Raw genomic sequence first — 26733 nt, forward strand, 5'->3', positions numbered from 1 at the left:
CAAGAATCATCTTAAGCGTATTGACATTTCTAGGGTATTTCTTTAACTTAAAAGGATTAACATACTTCAAACCGTGATCTTCCAGAACAGATTGAAAAAATAAAACCAGCACATTTATAGACAGCACTACACTGCCCCTTCACGTCCACTACAGAAACAACACCACAAACTGCATGATGTGAAAGAATTCACTGAAATTAACACGGTGACTAAGTTAAACTGTAAGTTTCTTAAATTTGTATATGTGACAGCCCCCCCCTCCAGGCATACAGACAATCGAAGAGAATTGGAATAAATTAAACTTGTACTTTAGCGGGAAAAACACTTTATTTTTTTTTTTGTTTTACATTGATATTCATAGTTAGTCCTTTGTCTTAAAAAAAGGTATCAATTTTCCACCTTCATTACATGGTGGATTACAATTTAAGAACAAAACCGATTCAGATATTAACATTTCTCTAGGGAGAAAAAATACCCACTAAAATGGATATACTTAGCCAGGACAAAGTTTTAAGAACGGAACAATAAAGCTTCCATCAAAATCAACTCCTAACAGCAAGAGAAATTATTTACTGGTATCTAAGCTATTTCACACTTCTTATAAATTCCCTCAATTTTTTAAATAATATGATTTTTTCCCCAAGTGTCCTGTTTCTTCTGATTTAGAATTCAATTAATATTCGCCTTGTAATTTAATGTTAAATTTGTTGTTCCGATTGATGTACGCATTTTTGTTTCAGGTAGCATTGAATAGAATGTCAGTCCGAAACTTTAGATTGGATAAAAAAACGGTATCTCGTATCTCCACAGGGCACATCCCTCTGAGTAACATCAGCAGACATCAGGCAGACATATAAAAGCATATATATAGAAAGTGTTAAGACTTTCATCCAGTCAGGAATAATGTCTTCCCAAGAGTAATCTAATGGTTATTAATTTTTCACTGCCCTTTTGACTTAACCTTCCCCTAAAGGCTATGCTTTGAGAACAATTTAAAATAAATAAATAAGTAAAAATCAGTGCATATTTACACCCTGTGGCCAAGAGATGAATGTAAAGTCATGGATCATTTCTAAAAGCTTTGGTAGGATAATAATACGTTTTCTGTGAAAACATAACTAGAAAATTGCACAGAAAATGAGGCATCTGGCATCTTCATTTGGTTTTCAAGTAGCTATCTAATGATTGCAAGCACACAGTATTTCACAAGTACATGGCACACCCACACAACTTGAAAACCTTTACTATGGGGAAGGTGAACTTAATTCATAAATAATTCAATCATCTCATGCATAAACACTTATCCCGATCTCCCTTTTCTTTCCCTCTCCATTACTAATGATATTAGTTTTGGATAACCTTCTCTCTGGTTTAATCTCTTGGCCTTTTCAGAAGTAAGAACTTAAATACAAACGCAAGAAATGTCTTAGAATATATTTTCTAGTGTGAGTAAAGCTGTAATATCTACCTTTTCAATGCAGCAGAACTATTCAGTTTCAAACTGAATATTAATCTTGAGAAATCACAGTGCACTCCATACTGTTCCTAAATTACATAAAAGACAACAAGACTTTGGGGATTCTATTCTGAAGAAAAAATAAAGGAATAACAGAAGAGATTACTTTTCTGTATGATCTACAGCCATGTGAGCAAGAGACAGAAGAATATATTTTTTATTTCAATACCTGTGGCTTGCTTGCACTTGAAAAACTGTTAGTAACCAGAAGCATAAGAAGAGCAAAGCAGGGTGAGTAAATTTATTACATTCATTAAAAAGTCTTAGTTTTTATTAAAATTAATAGTATCTAGCTGTGTTAAGACTATAACTTAATAGTTAGCATTTCTATCCAGACCTGCTAGAATAAGCCTCTTGCTATTTTAGAATAAAACATATTACTCATTCACGTCAATAGGAAAAAAATATGTACTTCATGCCATTTGTTCAGATAAACTACCTAACACATTTTCATCTCCAGAAATTCATGACTTATCTGTAGAAAATTTAAAAAAAAGAAGGAAACAAATGGCAGAAATCAACTTGTAGCTTTTTTCAGTTGAGATTTCATTATTAGAAAATAGAGAAATTCAGCTTTTGTTTCCTTAAGAACTGGTTGTTGCAGAGAAGATTACTACAGTAACTTGAGGATTTTCCCAGTATTATGAAATCCTTCTCAAACCAGGACAAGAATTTGCGATTCCCCCTAGCCCTTCCTACAATATGATAAATTGGCATAAGACAAGTGCAAGATGACAAGAAGCAAACTGAATTTTACTGTGATCCATTTTTGTTCTGAAAACAAAAGGGGGTACACAGTGACACCACAAACCAAACCATTATATTGCACAGAGGCAAATATGTATTTTTAAAAACTAGAATGGCACAATTTGCATTTAAAAAAAAAAATTATGTTCAAAATATTTGTGCTACAAATGTTCATATGGTACATAAGGTAAGCATAGCCTTAAGTAGAAAACGTGCTTTAGAAATCCTCTTGGCTTATAAAATAACCTAAGTCTGCTCTGTCCATTTCATTGGTATAATAAGTTTAAATAAATGGTACACCAGAGTTCTTCATAAAGATAATATCCAAAGGACTCTCTACCAAGAATAGGAAAAAGAAATTCAAGCTTTTTCTTCTGACTACATGCAAAGAGAAACAAGGACACTTAAAAGACAAGATAAAAGATCTTGAAAAACAGTTATTACAGTTATTTCAGTGAAAATATCTGGGCCATTATGTATTTTATTTTCTCCTCTACCTAGTCATATGATTTTCTTAACATAAAGTGTCAACCTCTATACTATATGGGATCTCCCCCTTAAAACACATATTCTGAGCTTTGAAATGAAGCTGACACTCAAGGGAACCAGTACAACCTCTTCAGGGGTTTCTCCTGTAGGATAGAGTTTGCTATTTGCAACTTCAGAATTAGGTTAATGGAAAGGTTTTTGATTAAGAACAGGGGCTCGTATTTCTATCATACTGGTAGCATCTTGATGTCAGATCTCTGCAACTCCAACTTTGACTCTCTCAGCAAGGCATAAAACAAGATTAAAAAAGGATCTATGGCATAGTTTGGCTGTCCAGCACTCAGTATCAGGTCTTCTTTATATGAGATTATGAGATTCTCAAACAAGTAATGATACCTTCTTTCTCAATAATATATTCTTATTTGAGAGACTTCAGTGTGTAATATATAGCATCATGGTTTTTAAATGATGTAAAGTTCTTGTCAACTGAGACTGCCACCCTGGGAGTACTAAGAAAATACTTCAACACCTTCTACCAATACAAAAATTTTCTATTTTGCTGACACACATACACAGAAACAACCACAGTTTTAGCAACACAGCCCTGGCTACTTGGTACTATAGCAACTCATTTTGCTGTTCTGTGTTTTGTCAGTCGCACTTTCTCTGTATCTCATGTCATTTGTAGCCAGTGAAACAATGCTGTATCTACAACACTAGCGTGACACTGCCTGGTTTTCTCTACCCTCTGATAACGATAACAGTATTGCTAAACAGTCTCCGAATTTGAAGCATCCACCAGAGAAGCATAGAAAACCATTTCACTTCAAGCAAGCACTGTAAACGAACTGAATCACTGCATTAAAACCACACAAAATGCAGCTCAAATTGCACCTGTAGATGAGCCAAATCTCTCAAATTTTTTAGAGTAATCTATTACATGCTCCCGCCCACTCCCAGTTTTGCTTTCAGGTGAGGATCAGCTTTGGGGATTTTTATATTTTTATCAAAATAAACACAGCTGTAAACTGAAGCTCAAACATTCTCATTTATAAATGAAGTCAAGCACGTTTTACGCTTTGAACGTAGCGACAATTTTTCAACACCTAATAAACTTTGTAAACAAAGTAGTGCTGGGAGAATTTTTTTATTTCATTATTTTTAAGACATAAGGGGGAAAGGACTGAAGAAAAAAAAAGTTTCCTAAAGAAAAAAGTTTATTTACGGTACATTAAAAGACAATATGCAAGGCTTTTCTTATTTAGTATGTTTCCTATTAAAAACTGATCTCTTGTTTGCACTGAAAAACAAAAAAGTGATTACTTTCAAGTTAAGAATGTAATATAAAGGGGAATAAAAATAACAAATAAAGAAAAAGAACTTAAGGGTTTTTTTTGCTGGATAATAGTAGTAAATCTGCTTATCTGTCTATTTGTGAAAGCCCTTAATGAAAGCACACCTAAAATGGGCCAGATGAAGCCTTTGTGTTTGATACAGTTTTTGACGTGTCTGTGATAGATACACATCATTAAGGGCAGAGTCTTACAAAGCAGCACTGCCATTACCTATTGGCAAGAAGCTATAAGGTCATCTTAAAACTCTCCCTGAAAGAACAGCATGTGTATCTGTGTATGTATTCTGAGGATTGTTATTAAGATAACAAGATGCTAAGAATCCCCAGTTCTGAACTGAAGAAAGGGAGCAATTACCTACTAGCTTTAATACTGCATACTATGGAATGAAAATTATATATTGTATTTTTAAAAAAAACCCATGAAGTTCACAAGCACTGTCAAATGAATACATGAGCTCAGAAAGGTTTTTAGCATATTTTAAGAAGCAACTGACATTCTTTTAGAAATACAAAGATGTTTCCGTATATTAGGTTTTTAATAGGGCAACAGCTTTGTGATCTGTGTCATCACATGCTTTGGAATGCCACATCCAATACCTGGCACTCTGATTCTTCGAAGACAACATACATTTGTATGTCCTCTCTACTGGAATGCCTATTGATTTTTTTGTTCTTTGAGACAAAAAAGTTTATTGATAATGCTGAGCTAATTTAAATATTGGAATGAAATAGACAATACTCTCAAGGTACATACAATACAAAGAGGGGCACATTTGGGATAAAAAGGTGATTTAGTCAATTGCTTTCATTATGTTGGCTACTTTGTAGCAGTAACATTTTCCCTTTAATTTCAGTATTTGTTTTGGAAAATTAAATTGGAAACATCTATAAGGGAATACAGTGTCTTTGAAGCCCCAGTGTTTCCATTTAATTCCCTTTCTCCACCATCTCCCTTCCTCTTTTCTCCCAATTTTTTCTCCTGGTAAGCTTAAAACACACAAACAAAAAACAAACAAACAATAAAAAAACCCCAACACAATCCTTCAGGTTTTCAACAGTTTTGTCTCAAGACTACAGAGACGATTTATTCCCTATGACAATATGCCATCAAAACATGAACTCTTTCTCAAGATTCTGTAAAGAAGTTAGAGCTCCTAGTAAAGATCAACCAAAGCTTCAAATTTGTGCTATAGAATACAGAAAAAAAAAAAGACTGAGGGCAAAGCATGTCCCCTATGTGGCCTCACAGCAAGGAATTTCTTGCATGAAAATGCACAAATAGGTGTCCTGACTTCATAGGTCTGAAGGCTAAGCAAAAAAGTAGAACAACTCTAAGGTACAGGTGATCAGATATTAAAACTAGAGAAACAGTGGAAAATAGTTTAAATTACATTTTAAACTACTACTTAGTATACTACTTCATTTTCCAATAATTCTCCCATTTCAGCGCACTGAGGTTTGATTTGTGTCAATGCAAGTACCTTCCATTTACCTTCTGGAAAATACATGCAAATGCAAATAGAATACTGTATTTTATTGGGTACACTCACTGAACTGCAAAAAAACAAATACACATTTTGATGTTTCTATCAAAGATTACAGTTATCTCTTCATGGAGAAGACTTTCGATTGAAAGGTTTTTTGCTTCCTAACATTCATGCTTAGGCAGCGTAAATCTGAATTACAAATCTTAAAATCACCAAGAAAATAGAAGGCCTTAGGGCCAATTATAAAACATCATGTCTCAGTTTCTGTATCAACATACATATGCAAAAACCAGACAATGCTAACAGCAAATAAACACAGATGTATCTTGACAGATCAGTTTTATTAGGCTTGCAGTACCTATTGTGACTGGGGAACTGTGTCTGAATAACCCTCAGGGGACGTAAATTGTCTACTGAAGCTCCAAAAATATGCTGAAAATTTTTAGCAATTATGAATTCATATGGTCTACGTGTCCACTGCAAGGAGCTGCCAGCGATATCTGTTTCTGTAAATTAGGTCCCCAAGTCGGAAAGGCACTCCAAGTTAGTGGACAGAGGTGCAGCTTACGGTTTTTAATACTCCTGCACGTTAGTGACTAGTGAGAATTTTTAGAGCAGGTTTCCCTCTGTATCAGGAAGAGAGAAAGAGAGAAGTTGGGGGGAAGAGGGGAAGAAGGTGTTTGCACCCACCTCACCTCTGCCATGTTTTCAGGAATTAATTAATTCCCTGAGGATGCCTTAGACATCTTCAAGCATTTACTTTCTCCACACATCAGAAAGAATAGGTCATTTCTGACACAAACTCTTCCTAAATTGAGAAAAGAAATGCTGGACCTGCTGAACACAGCCGCAAACAGACAAATATGCAGTATTTCTGGACATTTGAAACATTCATTTGTGTGCTCAAATTAAAATGGGCCAGCACTTCAGAACAAGAAACTATTTCCTCTTGACCCTCTCAGAAGTTTGGATGCCTTCCCAGAAATCTCAAGACTGGCGCAAGGCTTAGTACTGTGCCTGGAAGACAGCTGCATCTGGATACAACCCTTCATGGGAACGCACAGGACAAACCAAGGAAGACAGGTTGAACAGATGTAATAAACTGACGTGGTGCCAGGTTCAGAAAGTGATCCATGTTAATCAGATGCTCCAAAGAAATTTCTCTCAGTAAGGCAGTGTAATACGCAGGCCATTTGGAAACCTTACTTTAGCTATTCCAACAAATCTCATAGAAACTCACGCAGCTTGTTACCAGGCAGTTCAAGCTGCCTCCTCTTTTTCTTCTGGGAGGAAATGGTGACAACTCATTCAAGTTTCCCTCCATGGTGACCAGTTCTTTATGCAACAAGAAAAGAGAAGCAGAGAAGAAACTAGAAGAAATACACAGCAAGCTAATTTGACAATTAAATGGAATAATTCCAACAGAATTACAATAACCTTTCTCTAACCCATAAGGGGAGAGAAACAAACTAACCCTAAAATGATTCTACTTTTGCAATTTTAATTACATACAGATTAGGTACCGACCACAATAGCTGCTGTTATTATTCTAACACATTTTCTTTCTGAGGTACTGCTATGGACACATGCCGTTAATAAATCCAGAAACTAATTTCAACCTTCATGTTAACTGCAATCAGTGTCAAATTTTTATAGTGCAAAGTGACCTCAACACAGTAACATTTCAAACGATGAGAAAACGAACAATTTTTATCAGAAGCAATTTTATACCATTAGATAAATCCAAGTCAGAAACAGCACAAACACTATAGATCTTGCCATAAGTTAAAGGGATGATGTAGCCTAGCTTCCTTGAGTTTGTATGATTAGTTTTTTGCCATGTACAGTGTCTGTTAGATTATCTTATTTATTTCTTCCATCAGTGTGAATGGAAACTGCAAGTAAGTGGCAATCTTACGTATTTAGCACATGAAATAAACAGAAGATTATTACTGTTTTGAACAAACGCATTCCTCCCAAAACCAGAAAGGTGCACAGGCATATAGTCTTCTGGATCCCATTCAAGAGAAGAGAGTTGGTAGCAACTGTAAGTTTATTATCTGCCTAGAGACTGATTAATGCTTAAACCTAAATGCATGTATTTTTAAAATTAATTCCTAGAGCGTGCAGCAGCTGCATTCTTATATTTCTTTAACCTGATGGCTTATCTGGTTCAATTAGAAATTATTATACTAGCCAGCTACAGATAATTCCTCGTTTCATTAAGGGAGGTGTGTGGGCAGGAAGGGCTTCGCAGAACTGCATGCCGCATAACCAGAGAGGCAAAGGACAGGAACACTGTGGGTGTAAAATGGCAGGAAAGGTAAAAAGAGAGATGCTTTTTTCATAGCTTGGTATCTAGAAAGGATTTGGAGAAGGGGAGGCAAAGGAAGGGAGGCCAGTGAGGACATGAAGAAATTCATTGTAAGCATTCAGTCTGAAATTTTAGTGACAATGAACCACAGGAGAAATGCAAGATGGAATGTAGTAGTGCTGCAAATATGTTAAAATTGCAAACATTCTTACCAGCTGCTGCTGTTATCATGAGAAGTAATCTTGTGTTAGGGTTTATTAATAGCAACATGCTTTGGAAGAGACTGCCATTTGCACTTACAGAACACTGTATCATGCAGATTGACTTAGAGCAATAAAATCTTAACTGTTTAAGTAGAGTAGTAAATCTACCTAAACACAGGGTAAGTAGGAAAAAATGGTGCTAAAAACATACCAAAAATACCTTTGTAGCACATCCTTTGCTGTTCTTTTTCACTTTTCAGAAAGTAAAATTCTGTTGGGAAAGTATCCTTAGAAAGAGAGCAGTATAGTGTCACCTACAGATTCCTGGCCTGTGAGCCAAGGAACAATTTCTGCTTCTAGCAGCTAACAACACATTATGTTTCCATTCCCATTTTGCCTTCTCTCTTTCATCTCTACAAGAAGTAAGTGCTCTGTGCAGAGACAATTTTCCATACAGCATTTAGTACAACATTATTATAGTAATATTTGGAAATAAAGTGTTCTTTCTAAAACCATGTCTGTACGTATAAATCGGAGCATCTAAATCACGAGAAAAGATCCCACGTGATACCATGCAAGAGCTCTAAGCTGCAACTTACCTTCATTATGCACTAGCTACATTAATAAACTTAAATACATGCTGACTACAGAAACTGGAGTCAAATGCAATTTTAGAAATTCCACAGGAAGGTACACATATTAAAATACCTGGTCCCAGATTTACATGTATTTACATACCATGGATTTCTAAAATAAATCTTTCACCCACCTGAGTCTTCTACATACAAGTTGCCTCTTTTTTACAACTTACAAATAAAATTCTATCTATTACCTTGCACATGCAAAGAAATGCAGGATACAGAAGCTTAATAAACAATCTGAAATAATGAACCATCTGAAACAGACAAGAAAGAAGCATGTTTTCTTAATTACAACACAAAACATTTGCTGTCTTAGCCACATGATTATACTATTCCCTGTAAATATAGCCCAAACATTTCCCTAGCTCACAAAGAAGTTTAATATATTAGCGTTTACCAAGTGTTATGAGTCCTTTGATACTAAGTATAGAATAAGTTGGGTTAAGGAAGTATTGCTAATGTCAGATAATTCATAAGGGAAAAACATACATAGAAGAATACATTTAGACTTCTAGTATCATTCATGCAATTCTTTTCTTTTATCAGTCAGTTTAGGGTCAATGGATCTTTGGTGGTCTTGCAGTATGTTAGAATATGATCTACAAAATATATGAAAACCACCACACACAAATCTTACATAGTTTTGCCTCCTACTTCAAAATGTTACAGTAGCAGCAAAGTTATTAAAACTAGATTTACTGTATCACCTGCTTGCACAGGATCAACATTTCATATGACATATATAACCAGCACTTCTCTTTCACAAACACATTTGCAGCATATTAAAAATATAGTACAGTTTGCAATTATCGGCTGCACATTTAAAGAAAAAATCATTGTCCTACTGCATGGATTGGATATTTTATTACTAAAATCATGTCAATTTAAAAGGTGAGTAACTAGAGAAGTTTTTCTGAAGTGTGATCAAACTGCGTGTGACTACACACATGATCTGCAGCCATCTCAAACCTCTTATCAAGAAACCTTACAATTAGCTACTCAAAAAACTTAAGGAACGCGGCAAATCAGAAGTACAGACTTCCTTGACTGAAAAGAAAGATAGAAAGGGGAAAGTCATGTCAACTCTAGTGTTGTTTTCTTGCCTTTTCAAACAACTGAGTAACATTGTAAAATACCTGAAGAGAATTTAGAAAGATACTGCTGCTGTCCCTATGCAAACTGTATTTTCCAAGCTCTTTTGTCCTCAAATGAAGGTAAGTAAGTGTACCAAGAGCTGTAAAGAGGGCAGAGGAAGAACAGGAAAAAGAGGCCCATGTTTAACAGACAATAGCAATGAGAAGCTGTGGAGAGAAAGCAGAATTAGAAATCCAAAACCAGGTAAAGGGCAAATGAAACAGAACAGATCAGGGCCTCATATTTTGGAAGCTAAACACAAGCCCAGCAGTTAAACTAGGGATGAGCTCTACTCTGAGGAGTAGAGCTACTTGAACTGGCAAAATTATCATTTTCTGACAGTAACACTTTAAGACATAAAGAACAACAGTCGGTTGTGATAAGTGGCAAAGATCCGAGAGAAGGATGCAAATGCTACAGCCCTGCTTATGACTTGTCTGGGTGCCATTCTAGTTGCGTTCAACTCCTATTCAAAATCTGGGGAATGCCAGGACAAAGACTGACAGCTAAAATCAATTTGTCCTCTTTGTGTTTCTGTATTAAGAGACAGTCACGACACAGCAGAGCATTTTTTGCCTCTCAAAGGATCCTTTGCCCATACTTGAAAAAAAATTATCTCATGTTCAGGAAAATAAATGGCTTCACTTGTTGTAGAAGGACAAAAAGTGTTTACTTAGTGATGCAAGGGACTGCAAAAAGAGAAAAAGGAGATTCAGGGTTAAGGCAATTAGGTTTCAAAGCAATAAATTAAGTATTTAATTACACATTTCATGAGTTCCCATCCAGCATGATCAATCAGCAAAGAGGCAGCTGGGTCAGTTTATGGCACCACTGCTTTCTCCCATTCTCTATTTTCTTCTGCTGGATGCTATAACCTCCACAGCTTGAGACAATAAATGACAGACTTTTAAGCAGGTAAAGAGCTTTCACAGAGTCAATCCAGCATGTTTTAATAGCTCAACATGAATTACAATAAAGGTTTCTAAAGACATCTAAACAATTGGGAACAAAGGAGTAAAATTGCCCAGGCAACCTTCCTTCTGACACCTCCTGAAGGGAAGCAACTGACTGCAGAACTCTCATAACATGCTTTTAGCATCTGCACTCAGGCAGCAGTCTGTAACAGACAGCATTGCTCACTGCACAAGAAATGGAAGTTTTAAATGCATCAAAACCACAAAGAAAAACATTTTAGCTAGTGTTAAATATAAATGAGTTTTCGATTGCTGCTTTTATCTTGGCCAGAAAAAGGTAGAACAATTTAAATAGAAAAGTATTTCTCAAGAGTCAGTACAGTGACAGAGGTTCACCGAATATTCTGAAAAAGCAGGCTGGGAGTGCTTTGACATGTGTTGCAGTGGGTAACAACAAAAACTTACCAACTCTTCCCCCCCCCAAAAAAAAACCGAAGGAAGTTTTCAGAGCTTGTCTAAGTGGGTTTGAGTCAATACAGCAGTTTAGACTACATATGCATGGTTGAGGCTAGCAACTTTCTTTTTTCCAGGGGACACAGGGAACAGCTGCGTGAACAGCAGACTAAGTGCTCCCTCCTACAAACGGCTATCTTAAGCCCACAGCTTCTGTAACACCCCACAGAAAGGGAGGGGTAGACAGAAGCATACTTCTGCCTGTATCTAGTTCTACAGAGCCATAAACACTGGCTACAACTGACTGTATCCATAGTTTAGAAGATGGATTTTGGTATGGCTTGACAAACCTCTTGTAAGCATAGCCTGGGAGACCACAAGGCTCTTCAGTCAGGTTGAACCACACCTCCTTGAGTTGACCAGATAACTGAGGATCTGCCCATTCCTTTTTCCACTTCTGTAATTCCTATTTTAGTCCCTCTCACATACAGTAGAGAGTCAACTGGTTTGCAAGCAAAATGAAAGAGATAATTCCAGAAAGAACAAAAAATTATGGGGAAAACGTTAATTTTAAGACTGCCTCTGCCCCGCACTGAGAAAATAAGTAATATGTTGCTTTTCTTCAAGGCTACCACCTAACACAGGAAAAACTTTTATTCCCCTTGTGAAAGGAGATAGAAAAAAGCATGGGAATAACAGATTCAGCATGGAGATACTGCATATATGTAAAAAAAAATAAATTAGGAAACAGTTCATTATTCAAGATTATTTATCTTCTAAAAGGAGTTATCCTCTAGGCTGAGTGTTACACAAGACTTAACCTTGCTCATTTCTGTAACTTTTCGGTACTCTTTTCTTTGCACTTAAAACATCTGCCTTTTCAATTAAATTCCTTCTACTGGACCTCTCAATTATTCCTGTTTCATTACAAAAATCTCCCAAAACTGAAATCCCAAGGATAGTAAAAGCAAGAAATCAAACACTAAGTTTAACCATGAAAAGTAAAACCTCTGTAAGGCGGACTTCATTGTGAGTATTTGGATATCCAGAGCAATGGACATATTCATTTATGAAAAGCACAGGGACAACAACAAACTTCCCTTCATGCAGATATCTGCTGATCAGCCCACGACCTGTACTTCCATTTGGGTGACAAACTGTAACGCAAACAAGTGTTTAAAGTCAAGGCTAAACCATTTTTGAAAGAAACTTATTTCTGACACTCGAAGAGGCTGCTTACCCCCAGTGGCCATAGCACAAGTTCTCCACCATAAAGCCCAGAACCAAAAAGTCTGCTGTAGAATATGCAGGCATGTGGGAGTGCTCCGATTTGTCCAGAGACAGACTCTTAAAACTCCCTTACGTTATAAATTAAAAAATTATATACATATATATGTACGCATATGCATATTTTCACACGTTTTTCTTTATGCTCTTCTGACAGTCTCTTCTTACCAAATGGCAAGAAATTCCAAGGGAAAGGGAATTTTTTATTTTTTTTTCATGTTGTATTTAAGGGGAAAATAGTTACGTTATTTTCATACTATTCAGGACCTGATACAAAGTCAGCTGACATACAGGGAAGTACGGGACGATATACCATTTCAGAGAAAGCTAAATAGTTTCTTGCCCATTAACTAACTTTTCACTGTCATCCATGAAACAACAAGCGGTACTCAAGCATGAAATATGATTTGTTGCAGAAAAAATCAGGACTTCATTTCCCTCAGAAACTGAATAGATGGACTATTTGGTTACGCTAGTGGCACAAGCATTTACATAGATCAGACTGACAATGAAAAGGGTGTTTTGGTTGTTTTAACACAGAAATGAAGGGATAAAAAGAACCCAAGTCCAAATAAGTGAAGTTGCTCATGCCTAAGAAGCATTAGTATTTCAAATACATTATTAGCATACTACTCAACCACAGGAAGGAAAAGGAACTGGAGTCTAGCTCCAGGTGCTTTACTGTAGTAACAAAATGGATCAATACCATATGTAATTTATATAAAAGAGCATCCACTGGTGTTATACATCAATGCTTAAATGCATTACCCTATGTTCACCTAACAAGTACACCCTACAGACAGAAGCATTTCACTCAGGAACTAAGTTTATGAATTGCCTAAGCTTGATCAGGTACATTTCAAAGGCAAATCATATGCACATACAACAAAACTATTCTCACAAAACAGCACAGTGTAACAGAGTCTTTGGAGTTTCTGCCGGTAGGGGCCTTGAAAATGGATACATTTATTACCTTGACTTCTCTAGCTTGGAACATCACCTTGTGCACACTAAACCCCCTGCTTTGTACCAATCCAGTTCTACCTCAAGCCACTTGCAATTAAGAAATGCTGCAAGTGAATGAGATACTTTCGCAAATTCTCCAGCTGATTGGAGCTTCTTAAAAACATATATTCAATATGGTGGAACTGTTGCTCCAAGGGCAACAAGTACAGGAATTTTTAGGGAAACACATGGAAAACTAAAGAGGGAAGAAATGTATTTTTGAAGTACAGTGTCCTGGGTTCAGCAGGAATGACTGCTACTGCTGAACCCAGGACATACAGCCTTTGAAATAGTTACAAATTATAATAGGTCAGAAGTAAAAACACTGCCACTGTTAGTGGTTTAGGAGCAGTCTAAGGGAGTAATCGCTTACTTAACTAGAAGACAAATTTTTTGTCAACTGAAATTATTTGCCACGGCAAACAAAATACAGCAGTTGATTTTGGAACATATGTGACATGCGTGACTATCTCGTTAAGTATGTTCGATGATCAGCTGCAATTACACCGCACTGAAGAGCTAAATGATATCTGATACCTGAAGTGTGTACTAGTTGAAAGGCATTCATTGCTTCTTCACATTGTACTGCAAAATCTACTTCAGTGCCTACAACAGATACGCTAAAGACTGAAGAGGACCATGGCTATATCTACATTAAATGATACTGCGTCAACGTTTTCAGCTAGAGCTTTGAAGGAATAGAGGCATTTATTGTGTAAGTACAGTACACTTACAGCTATGTGCTATTCTCAAGTACTACACAAAGAATGCTAAGTAATACTATTTTTAACTGGATTCAGATTAGTAGTACTGCAGAAAAGTGTTTTAGCTACATGTGTAAACTGACAAAACACATAAGGGCAAACTGTTAAGTCCTGTGACCATTTATAGCGTACGTCTTGACAGAAGCCCAGTATAACCAATGCAGAGGATGCAGAAGCTATGAATTGCCAGCTCTCATAACGGAAGTATTTTTACTCCCAAGGATCATAGCATGCATTTTAAAGATGTTTTGCTTCGTTTAATGTACAATTAAGGAGGGGAAGAAATGAGTTCAAACAAGGAGAAGGTCGGTAATCCTTAAGTCATGTCAGTGTTTGAATGGCCCAGCCATACACTTGCCAGAAAAAAATTGGTATTGACTTATTATCAATCCAATAACCTAGAAGCAAACTGTAGCTCATATTGTAAAGCCCATCAAGTTTAGGTACAAACATTAAATGCTAAAAAATTCAATGCCTTGTTAAATGAAAAGTAGAATTAATAAAATAAAATAAAATAAAATAAAATAAAATAAAATAAAATAAAATAAAATAAAATAAAATAAAATAAAATAAAATCTAAGAGTTGCATATTGGCGAAGACTTTATGTCAGAACTATTTTACATGAAAAATTCTTTATTCTTGTGATGTTTAATACAGTGCTAAGACTATGTAACAAATGTACCAATTCTTTCATCTGTAGATATCTAAAATTAGGTTTGGTAGTTCTGGATTTTTTTGTTAATATATGGATCCTATATGCAACTTACGCATGTTGGGAAGGAACCCAATATGGTAACGTTATGAGTTACGTGCAGGCTTTGAGTGTTGCAAGGCATGAGACTAAAGGCGGAGCTATAATCCTTTCCACTATGAGCAGCCATCATACTGAGAACTATTAATTTTAGAAGATAAAAAACAGATTGATGATAGTTTAACCTGTTAAAGCATACATTTACAATGTTCCTTAATTTCCTCTTCAGTCCTAATGCTACAAGAAAAATAAATGCTGAACAGCTTCTTAAACCCTCTTAGACCTAAAACCACTGAGTCATCGATTTGACTGCTTGGGCAAGACAGGACAACTGAGACAGATTATGATTTTGGGGGGACAAAGTCTTCAGAGAACTGATGTAGAAATTAAATTTTTACATATTTGTGATAAGTTAATGTGTGACCACACTTCTCATTACAGAAAATATACACATAAAACATCAGCACACAAAGTTCCAACAGTATAATGTATTAAAACAGCCATAGAAAGACTTGTGAAATGTATCTGTTAAAAACTTATCTTCTACCAGGATAAAGGAACCAAAATCATCCAAACATATTCCAAACACTTATATTCAAACAAACAGTTCTCAAATCATATAAAAATTTGAAAGCATGTCTATTACAATAAAAAGGGTTACTTTAACACTTTCAACCTTACGAAATGTTCCTATTCAGTGTTCAAAACATATGTGTAGTACTGAAAAGATACTGTTCCGAAATGCATATGATCCAATACTAGTCATGTGTGTATATACATATGTTCTGATTTTTGCATTGCTGTAGGTTGATACTAAGTTGCTAGCTTCCAACACATGCCATCCACCTTTTACATATGAGAAACATTCTCTGACATTCAAAGCAACATAGTAAAAAGAAATCAAGCTTACAAGGGTGGTGATCTCAAATTTAAATTTCATCTGTGATTTAAGTAAATTTGCTGAAAAGAAGCATGCTGACATTCAAGGAAAGCCAGCACATTCACAAAAGCTGAGCTAGATTTTTGTATTTTGTATTTGGTTTAAACCACGACAGCATCAATAAATGGAAACGATATTTCTTCTGTAGCAACAGAAAACCCAAAGTAGTGTTGGGAAAATTCATTAGGAAGAACAAATTTATTTATCATTTTACTGAAAGAGTAACAAAGGAGAAAAATTAATATGAAAGAATACAAGTTCAGCAGTATGCTACTAAGCAACAAAATCATGACGTAAGTTGCTTTGAAAGTACTCACTTTTTATTGAAAATGGTGTATGACAGAACAAAATTTAAAAAATACTTTTTTAAAAAAACTCATATAATGTGCTTTAAGAGCCACTTTATCCATATAGATCCTGAAGCTGTAGCATAAGACCCATGATAGTTTGTCAGGCTAGGATTGTCTATATATAAACTATATCGCAACCACCACATAGTAACATGCTATTTTTATTTTCTGTAACAGCAAAAATGTTATCTCTATTACTGAGTTACAAAAGCATTAAAATTGTATTTTAAGAATTCTTAACTAAAAATGTTTAAATATTAAAGAGTTTAACATCTCTAAGTTCTCTACTTTTTTATCCAGCAAGTCACATGTATCAATATAATTCAGAACTGCATTCAATGGATTTACTCCAAACTATCTACATCACCTAAAAGAGTGAATAAAAGTAAAATACATATTTCTGAATGCATTTATTTGTACAGCATTTGTGTTCATCTAATTGGCTTGTAACTATAAGAGAATCTCTGGCATGTCCCCTTAAATGAGTAATAGCTAAAACAACATGTATAGATTTTAATTAAAGCACAAGAATTATTGAAATAAATGACCCAAGTGCTCCTCTACAGCCCCCTGAGTGAAGAGATAATACAGATACAAGTATTTCTTAATGGAATGAATGCACCATGACAAAGCACTGAGCTACAAGCCAAGCGATCAAAATCCAGGTTTTAAAGACTTTTATACTTACCCGCCTACGGCAGAAGGGCAGGCCCTGTGCAATGATGCTGATGCTAAATATCTTCATCACGGTTTGGTGTGGTAGAGGGTCTTTGGCACTTTTAAGATCAACAGGAACCAAGCCATGGTTGATGGCAGTTTTCCCAGGTTTGGACATTTTATTGCTCTCACTTTGTCAAGCCTACCAATAATTCAAGAACATTGCTTAAAACTTTGCTTCTAAAGTTGCATGATTTCTTTTTTCCTTTTCTTAATGTTTCAGACCGGTGATTTAGCTCCCCACAGCCTGCTGCCTTTGTCTCTCAACCTTCTCCTGCCAACTGTCCTGACCTGTCTGCTGCTCAGTGAAGTGCAAGCTATCCTAGTATAGACAGGAATTAAACTACCAAGGGGCAGGCAGACTGCTCCTGCCAGTCAAACAGCTGGTGGACCTCCCCTGCAATGTCAGAAGAGCCCTTCTCCAAAAAGGGATCCTCTGATTAAAAAAAGAATAAAATCAAGACTGCCAGGAGTTTTAATAACCACAGCCACTTACACCTGGTCTTTAAAGGAAAACAGTAATAATAATTTAAAAATATCTATGACTTGGAGTTGTGCTTTCAGAAGGAGAATCCAAGGAGACTGCAACCTTCAAACAGTAGCAGTGTTACTGCAGGATCAACTCTACAGCTCTCTGGGCACACTTCTGGACTTTCAATAGGATTTGACAGCTAGGGACTCAAACTGACCTGGACTTTGCTGTTTCTTAACCATTGTTTTCACAAACAGAATATACTGCTAAGTCCAAAAGTTACAAAGGAAAAAAAGTTTAAACAATAATAAAAATTAAAAAAAAAAAAAAAAAAAAAAAGGGAGTCCCCTAAAATGAAGATCCTGGATCTCAATTTGTTCATTTAATATAAGTAGAGGCTACCATTCTATTTTCACCTACACTGTGATTTTTACCTCCTTCGTCCCAGTCCTCCTTACTTATGAACTGGTTCCACAGCCTGCGTCTCCTCCCCTTTCCCTGCTGCTGTGGGGAAGCTGCATCCAGGGAGCTCTGGCTCTAGGGATACAATGGTACTGAAACAGTCTTCCCTCTTCCAGCCATCAGGAGTTTGGGTACCAGCTTGCTCAGGCCCATCCATCACATTGATGAAAAGGAGAAAGGCTTTTCCTCCAACAACAGCATTTCCTGTGGATGTGGGGAGAGGCCTCCATGCCCTTAGCAACAAATCTGAAAGAGGGCCATTTTTCAGGAAAAAAGTTCCTACACCACCGAACAAAGCTAGAACAGCCATGTCCATTACTCAGATTATCTGCAATTAGTTTTACTTTATTTCCATTTTAAATAACTTCTTGATCAAATTAGTTTTCCATTGCTTACAATGCCTCTAAGGTTCCCACAATCCCTTTCTATCCCTACATGTGGATGTTTCTTCAAAATATATTCAAATTTTGAAAACCTTTTACAGCAAAACTAAGTAGAAAGAGACAAAAGACAGTGAAAACGTCTTATGAAATTGCTGATAAGACACAGAAAGCCAAAGCCCTCGTACGAACATAGTCAGTACAGTCTGCAGCACAGTGAATAAATGACCACTAAGAAATATTCCAAGTCCCTTTATGCACAACTCAGCAAAGATAATTAACTGTATAATTATGTGAGGGCAAAAGAGGGAGTGTAGTAATGCTTTAATGCTTGAAGCACAACACTGCAACTTAACAAAAGACAGCATTAAAATATGGCTGTATTAGCATCTCCATTTAGCCCTTTGTTTCCCCTTCAAAAAGCCAAGCTGTAAGTATGTCTCACTCATGTGTAGAGCCTCTTCTGACCTAACATTTGCTTGTTGAATGCTTTATACAAAAAAATCTGTAAAAATCCTTAATTTTTCATTGAGTATGTATACACTGGAGTAAGCATTCATTTATAACAAATTCTCTCTCAGACGAACAAAAAAATTCTTATTTCTTCACAGATGTTGCATACAGAAATTCTGCACTAGAATGCTGGGTAGCACAGTATCTTCACGCACTGGTTATTTTATTTTCTTCTTTTCTAGCATTCCATTCAAATGCCATTCTAAAGCACATTTAAACAGATATTTTCTCCTGAAAGATTCTTTACATTTCCTTCTTGATATTTCATCCCATAAATGCAAAAAATAGTTTACTATTAACCTGTGCTCAACAGTGATATCACCAGACCACAGTTTATGGTTTCATTCTGAACTACTTAACTGTTTCTGTAACAAAAATAGGCCTTTTACTTGGCTGGAAGACTTTAGAAGGTGTCTTGGGACCTCAGCTTCACTCAAATTAGAAAAGTTTACTGAAATACTCCAAAGAGGGAGAAAGAGTAGCCTTTTATTTCTACTTTGAATAAAGTGAAGAGCAGAGCCAAAAGACCAGGAAGTCAACTCACATACCTCTATGATGCATCGTTAAAAAGAAGCAAAAGGCCAAAGCTTTCCGTTTTTGGTGTACCAGCCACTGTCTAAATCAGCCCAGCGAAGTGGGAAGTTTACCAAAATGCATTTGTACTAATAGAATTTGAGATCTGAATATTAAGTATGTAACATAATGTCAGATACAGTATTTCATACAAAGCAAACCTCAGATTCTAGTTTAATAAATACTCAATGTTTCATTTCATTGCATGCAGAAATGTCTACATATGTGCTAAGAGGAACTACTGAAATAAACTCAGTTTTAAAAGATTATTTCACTGTGTAATTGCTGAAGAGGATTTGACAGTGTGTCAGATTTTGGCAAGGTGGAGTGGTAGTATTTTAGTACCAGACCTTACTAGTTGATATCGGAGCCTAGTATCTTACTAATTTACAGGCTTACTTCCCTGATCCCCCTTTGTTTTTGCAATATTAACTCATAGCCAAAGTGCAAAACAGGAACATAACTTGTCCCATTTACAGATTTACACACAACTGGGGAGCAGACAAGTCTGAACTACCATATTTTCCAAGCACCACTCCTAGGATAAGTCTCCAGTCGCAGGTTATTCTCACACCTTCAAAAAAGACAAAACTCAGATTTCCAGCCTTTCTTCTTCTGTGGTTTGAGTTAGAAGTCCCAACACTACATTAGTTTTACCTCAGGAACTTCAAAACTATTCTAAAGTAATTCCACAGGGACAGTCTTCTAGATGCAAATAAAGTTCACATTCAGCATAGTCCCCCCTTTCTAAGCAGATAAGTACAAATCAAAACAAAGCACTTGTTTCCCTCCATGTGAAATTACAGTACTAGATTTCAGACTTTACCATAGCAACAAGAGCTTCAGTTTTTACCTCTGCCTTGTTCTTGCCCGTTTTTTATCATCATCTCACAGAAAAAACACTTGCACTACGAGATGAAATCTTGTTGGCCAAATTTTATTTCCATGTATCATCACTTCATTTTAGAGTTGCCACACATTACTGACTGTAGGTATTATTGTCTTACACTAAGTTTAAAGGCCACAAGCTATGCTGGACAGCTATGTATGTTTAATAAATGAAAGTCCTTAGCCTGAAAATACAACAGTGTAATTTAAGCAGTAAGAGGGTGTAACAGGAAGACAAAAACAGATGGTTGGCTATCTTAGAAGTGTCAGGAATATATTGCATATAGTAGGTATCACTTATTTTTGTATTTATTACGCATATAATCCTAATTTAAGCTCTAAATGTAAACTTTTAAGAGCCACTCTTGCTTTTATCTTGAAAAGTGTGTAATTTTTATATTATACACTGTGAAAATATGTATAACCTTAACAAATGTGAAACTGAAAATCTGGGCTTTAATTTTTGTAGTACTTTCCCCAACATCCTGTTTCTAAATGAAGTGGGGCTGATTCCCAATTATGCTCTTTTAAGTGCCTATCAATTTAATCAGAAGATCACATTTGAAATCACTTTGTTTAGATACATAAAAATGCCCGAAAACTGGAGTCTGAAAATACTAGTTTGAGATACTTATGAGCTATTAACTGTAAACTTAAGAATCCAGAAGACTTCTCCTTGGTTTTTAGCTGATCCAGTTAAGAGACATCTTTGTAAAACTAAAGCACATAGAAAACAGCAATAATTTTTCTACCTTCCAGTCACAGTAATTCAAAGTGATGCTGTAGCAGACCTTTTTAGGAACTGTTTACCAGTAAGCAAATGTTAAAAGAATTAACTAGCTCATTCAGTATACTTAATTCAGGAAGGCCATGGTTTTAAGACATGGATCTAGGAATTTATCACAACAACGAAAACCTTCACGGAATCTTCTCTTAGAGCTGACAACTGGGTTGCATATTAACTTTACTGGGGAAAAAAATAAACTCACAACTTTAGTTTAGCTTGAAGAGAAGGCTCTAGGGAGACCTTAGAGCAGTCTTCCAGTACATGTGGAGGGCCTAAAAGAAATCTAGAGAGGGACTTTTTACAAAGGCATGTAGTGGCAGGACAAGGGGGAACGGCTTTAAACTGAAAGAGGGGAGATTTAGACCAGATATTAGAAATTAGTTCTTCCCTGTGAGGTTGGTGAGACACTGGCACAGGTTGCCCAGAGAAGCTGTGGCTGCCCCATCCCTGGCACTGTTCAAAGCCAGGTTGGATGAGGCTTTGAACAACCTGGTCTAGTGGAAGGTGACCCTGCTCATGGCAGAGGGGGTTGGAACTGGATGATCTTTAAGGCCCCTTCCAACCTAAACCATTCTATGATTTTATGATTTTAATATGGTGATGGAACAGTACAAGACCTCGAGAGACCTAAATGAAGTACCTGCCAATACAGAAAGATTATAAAAGGCAGCAAGCAGAACCCTAGGCAGTTTTTCCAGAGTTCTTAAAATCGGTGAACAGCTGCCCTCAAATGGATAAAGTGGAGCACTGCAACATTTTCAAAGTCACTTTCTCAAAACACCAGCATCACAATAATCCTTTGAAAATATTTGATAAAATACTTCCTAAAAAATATTTTTAGTAAGTTCTGAACAGCTGCAGCATGCAGAATGCACTATAATTTACATTATACAATCCTTATTCCTCCCTTGATATTCATGCTGGTCCCTACCCCGCATGATACAAAGAGCAAGAACCGTAAGAAAGAAAGTCTATATTACACTAGTAGCTACTCATATGGAGCAACTATGGTCCCAAGTTCATTTATGTGAGGGGTTTCTGATACCAGTATATAAATAGTTCCTAAATGATACAATGCACATTAGCCTGCTTTGTACAGGCAAATAAATAAGCTGTATAGAAAAAAGGCACTGCTGTACAAAACTAGCTACAACTGTATTAGTGGTGCTGCAACAGAAAACACTATTGCTCTGAAGAGTCTATCATATTCAAGTTTACCCAAAACAAAAATCTTCATGCATAAGAAAACATGACCTACACCCCTGAAAAAGGTACAGAGGGAATTAAAGGAGAGGATCATTCTGACCTCACAAGATCAGAATTTCCTAAGAAATGTACACTTGAATAGTACACAGAAAGAGGCAAAACTACTAGTTATACATGTGAACTGATGGCTCTCTCTGTCCTTCACAAAAAACCTCCAAAACAACAAATGTAGACAAGGTGAGATTGTCATGCCAGCTCAAACTGTGCTTCAATTCACTATGGCCTCTCCAAGACCTTAGTGATCCCAAAACATCAGGGGACATACAAGGAGTCATTCTGACCAGTCCAGCCATAGCAAAGCTTTCATTTCAGGCTTATGTCTTACTGTGAGTTTTGATGAATAAATGGCTTCTATAGTGTAAACTAAGGAACAAATGACAATTGAATCCATTTACATGGTCAGAGCAAACCCCAATTCCACATGGTTTCAAATGGTGTCTAACCAGGTAATGGTCATCTTGTAGACTTCTCCCTCAGCAGATGCACTAACAAATCCCTCCATTTTTTACCTACCCTCTAGTCACCTTGAAATTTGTATAATCTTAATCTCTCTCTTTGTAAAATTGTGCAAAAATTTTTCAAGAGATCATAAGCTCTAGAAAGGAAGAAACACAATGACAGGCATATTTCTCAACGGCACAAGCTTTGTTTTCTTTGGCAAAGCTTAACAACACAGTGAAGAAGAATCCAGATTTTCTTAACTTGGATTCACACAGATGATATTTCCGGATCATAAGTCTGGCTCTGGAATCATACTGAGGCATGGCCACTAATAACTACTGTGGTGAAAGAAGTTTGTATCTAATACAAAACAGACTCTTTAAACTGTTTGCGATGAAAAGGCAAGGAGGAACATGCCTTTTGCAGCTGCTGGTGGAAGATGGTACAACTTGCATGGCACTCCTATATTGAAAAAAATCATAAAAGTTCAAACAAATAGACAAGTATGATGGTAAAGCTGCTGTCTAGCAAAATACTTCACATTCCACAAGACAGCTTTCCACAGAAATCTACTAGTAGAGGTCAAAAGAGATATGAAATATCATGTATATCATCAAAGGGGAAATCATCAGATTAACATACCTAGCAGACATTTTTCATTACTATGTGCATGCTCATACCTCTTTGAACATCCTGGTATTTAAGTGTGGGTGATTGGAGAAATTAAATCGTACCCAAATTTGACCATTTAACAAATTTGATTTGCTCTAACACTTGTGTACAGCATTTAACTACACTAGCCTTGCCTGCTGGGAAACCCAAGCAGTAGGTCAGACTTATCAACAGCAAGGGCTTTATAATATAAATACTAATAATACTATCATATCATTAAATCATATACTTAACCATGTGTTAATTCCCACCATATTTAGACATCCCTGGAAGTGCACATTACCACTTGTAACTAGAGGCCTATATTACTTGGGTTTACTCCACAAGCTCCGAAACTTCATTTACTGCACTATGGGCTCTTGTCATTGTCACTTCTGTTGTGGTTTTTCGTTGATTATTCTCTTTAAAGCATGTGCCTTCATTTCTTCATTAAACATTTCAGAAAATATCCCAGGTATGTAGCAAGAAATCCAGCTGCATCATTTTGTGTTTTACAAATATTCCAGAAATGCCTGCTCAGCCCTCACTGACTATAATATGACTTGTTGGATAAGCAAGTTTAACTCTTTGGTCTAGGCAGAATTGCACCAGCTGTTAAAAAGAATTGCTACAGCTGTTCTACAGGAATTTATTTGCTGACCACTTATTCATGCTGTTGTTGCACCTTTAAATAAAGCTGAGACAAGAATTAAGAACTACAACAACAGGTAGGGAAGTCATGCAATATTTAACACTGGATTAAAATGCAAGTCAAATTCCCAACTGAGGATAAACTGGGGGAAGGGAAAGCAGGTGTTTTACTAGTGAAGCTGCTTTTATGAAAAAGGAATACAGGAAACCAAAGAATTAGTTTTCCATAGAGTAAATCAGCTCGTCTTATCACTGTATCACCCTTTCACGCAAAATGCAAGACTTTCAATGAGAAATTCTCTACTTATGTACATACACAAAATATACACAAGGCTGTACCAAAATATTTAAATTATTACCAGTTCCTGAATAGTGTCCAAAAAGTACTGCCAAAAATTCATTTTAGACTTCTAATTTTCTTCCTTTCTACATATTAAATGGAAGAAGGAACAAACCCCAAACTTCAGAAAGGTGCTGTCACCTATTCTGTCACCAATACACCTTAAAAAAAAATATATATATATATATTCTTTTCCTTCCACAGCAAAAAAAAAAAAAAAAAATCTGTCCAAATACCATTTCTTCAGCATTTTAGAAAATTCCTCTTGTATAAAGTCTTACAGTAACGCTGTTCATAGTAGCAATATTATCCACTGCCAAAATAAAAGGTTGAACAATGCCAACTATTACATTTTGTATGTTTGAAGCAATATAGATGAAGGTTTACTTTGATACAAGATGGTGTTTTTCTTACTAGAACTGTAAAATACACATATCCAACAAATGCAACAACTGACTGTTTCACTGGCATTCATTTGATAGCATCAAATTAAGCTATATAATCCTTTTCAGCTGGTTAACAGCATACTGTAAAGGGGTGTGAAGCTATTTATAAAGCTCAAGGTATGTGAAGTAAAGAATGCCCAGATTACAAGAAAAAGCAGGTAACCCAGGAAAGGGCTGGCACTCTTGGTTGGTAAGGTTGCCACCTTGATCTTTCGTTTGTCCATGCTTCCCCTTCCTCTCCCGCTTTTCTTTCCTTTGGAGAGGAAGGGGGAGTCTTGCCTGTATTTTTAGCAGACATTGGCTTTCTCTGATTTGTTCTAATAGCACTTCTTATTTAAAATGTTTTTTTCACAGGAATAGACTTTTCGTATACGGACAACCAACTTGAGCTTTGAGTTTACTGCTTGTCTGATACTCTGATTTCAAATCCTGCCAGCAGAGGAATGCAGCGCAGCAGTACCAAATTCTGACTGGTACAGTGTAGGAAGTTTCAAAAGTCCGTCCCCCAAAACAGACACACAAGCATATGTATGTAAGCATACCATTTAACGTACTTGCTGTAGGTCATGTAATACCAGTAGTTTACACCAAAGCCAAAACTTGTGCTGACGGGTGAATGCCTCAGGGTACCAACTGAAAGTGTCCTTGCTTTGGATGAAGTCCAGCTTAAAGAAAAGGAACAATATTGTATTTGGCAAGAACAAGGGATCCATAACAAATGATTTTAAGTCTCATTTCTTCCATTTAGCTGTGTCACTGCCAGTTTCTTAATTTCATTTTTACTTATTCATGTTAATTCAGTGAATTATTTTCAGTGTGTTTTAGAATATCTGACCAAGAGATTAGAACTGAAGGAATAATGACATTGGTAAAAAGAATGTTCATAATTTGTTATCTTTCAATTTTTTTTTAGTACTTAACGTATTTGGGTTAATAATGATCACGGTAACTGCCACCCTTAAGGAACACTCCATAATTTTAGTGAGTAGAACAAAGGGTCTCCTGCCCACTTCCAAACACAGATAATCAGTAGCTGGATGACATAAGAATAAGAATGTGATTTGCACTTACAGGAAACATTGCTCATACTTAATAATAGTAGTGACTTCTGATGATGAATAAGGTGGAATTTATCCCTGCTGGCAATCTGTGGTAGCAGTAGGTACATTTTCCACTTCAGCAAAGACACCGGGGATTGAACAAATGTATTAAAATTTTATAAGCATTAACAGAGTAATATTTCATGACACAGCTGAAAACCATAGCCACTCTTTCCCAAGACTGAATGACACTGAATATTACTAAAACTTAACAATTTGCTCCTTTCATATTTTGCAATATATGATCAGGTAGTAAAGTCAGTAGAGAACATCAGCTTCCAGTAAGAATAAACATAGAAAGAAGATTCTATACAGAAGTAGTTGGTTTGGACCACCTTGACTTGGGATAGAAAACTCTGTACTTCCTTAGTAATTGTGTCCTTCTCAGATCCTCTCCCTCTTCCCAATTCTTGTTGTTACAAACTAAAGAAATAAAATTGAAAATTAGCAAGAAAGGGAGAACTGAAAAATAAGAGAGAAGAAGAGATGCCTGATAGCAATGTATTCCAATTGTTTTTCAGTGACTATTACAGATATTCAATCTACACACAAGAACTCATGATCTTCACCTTTAAAATCTCAATACCAGTTAACTATATGCAAAATTACATCATAAGTTATACTACACAGAGTCAATGCACACAAAGTTTTATAGAGAGTTCTGGGGGGTTTCTGGGCTGTTGGTTTGTTGGGTTT

The 26733-nt window shown here is 36.2% G+C and overlaps 1 protein-coding gene across 5 annotated transcripts in view; it reads right to left on the reverse strand.

Annotated features, from left to right (window-relative positions):
• Window positions 1-26733, reverse strand: part of FBXW7 (F-box and WD repeat domain containing 7) — a 173484-nt gene that overhangs the window by 62890 nt on the left and 83861 nt on the right. Inside the window, exon 1 of one of the 5 annotated variants that reach the window (XM_065692791.1) lies at window positions 17039-17357. The exons of the other annotated variants lie outside the window; for them this stretch is intronic. Coding sequence (XP_065548863.1) covers window positions 17039-17185 — 147 coding nt within the window. The 5' untranslated portion in view covers window positions 17186-17357. Of the gene's footprint in view, window positions 1-17038; window positions 17358-26733 lie in introns of those variants that run through there. 5 annotated transcript variants of the gene reach the window in all.

This window comes from Lathamus discolor, chromosome 1 (assembly GCF_037157495.1).
Source record: "Lathamus discolor isolate bLatDis1 chromosome 1, bLatDis1.hap1, whole genome shotgun sequence".
NCBI classification, from domain to species: Eukaryota; Metazoa; Chordata; class Aves; order Psittaciformes; family Psittacidae; genus Lathamus; species Lathamus discolor.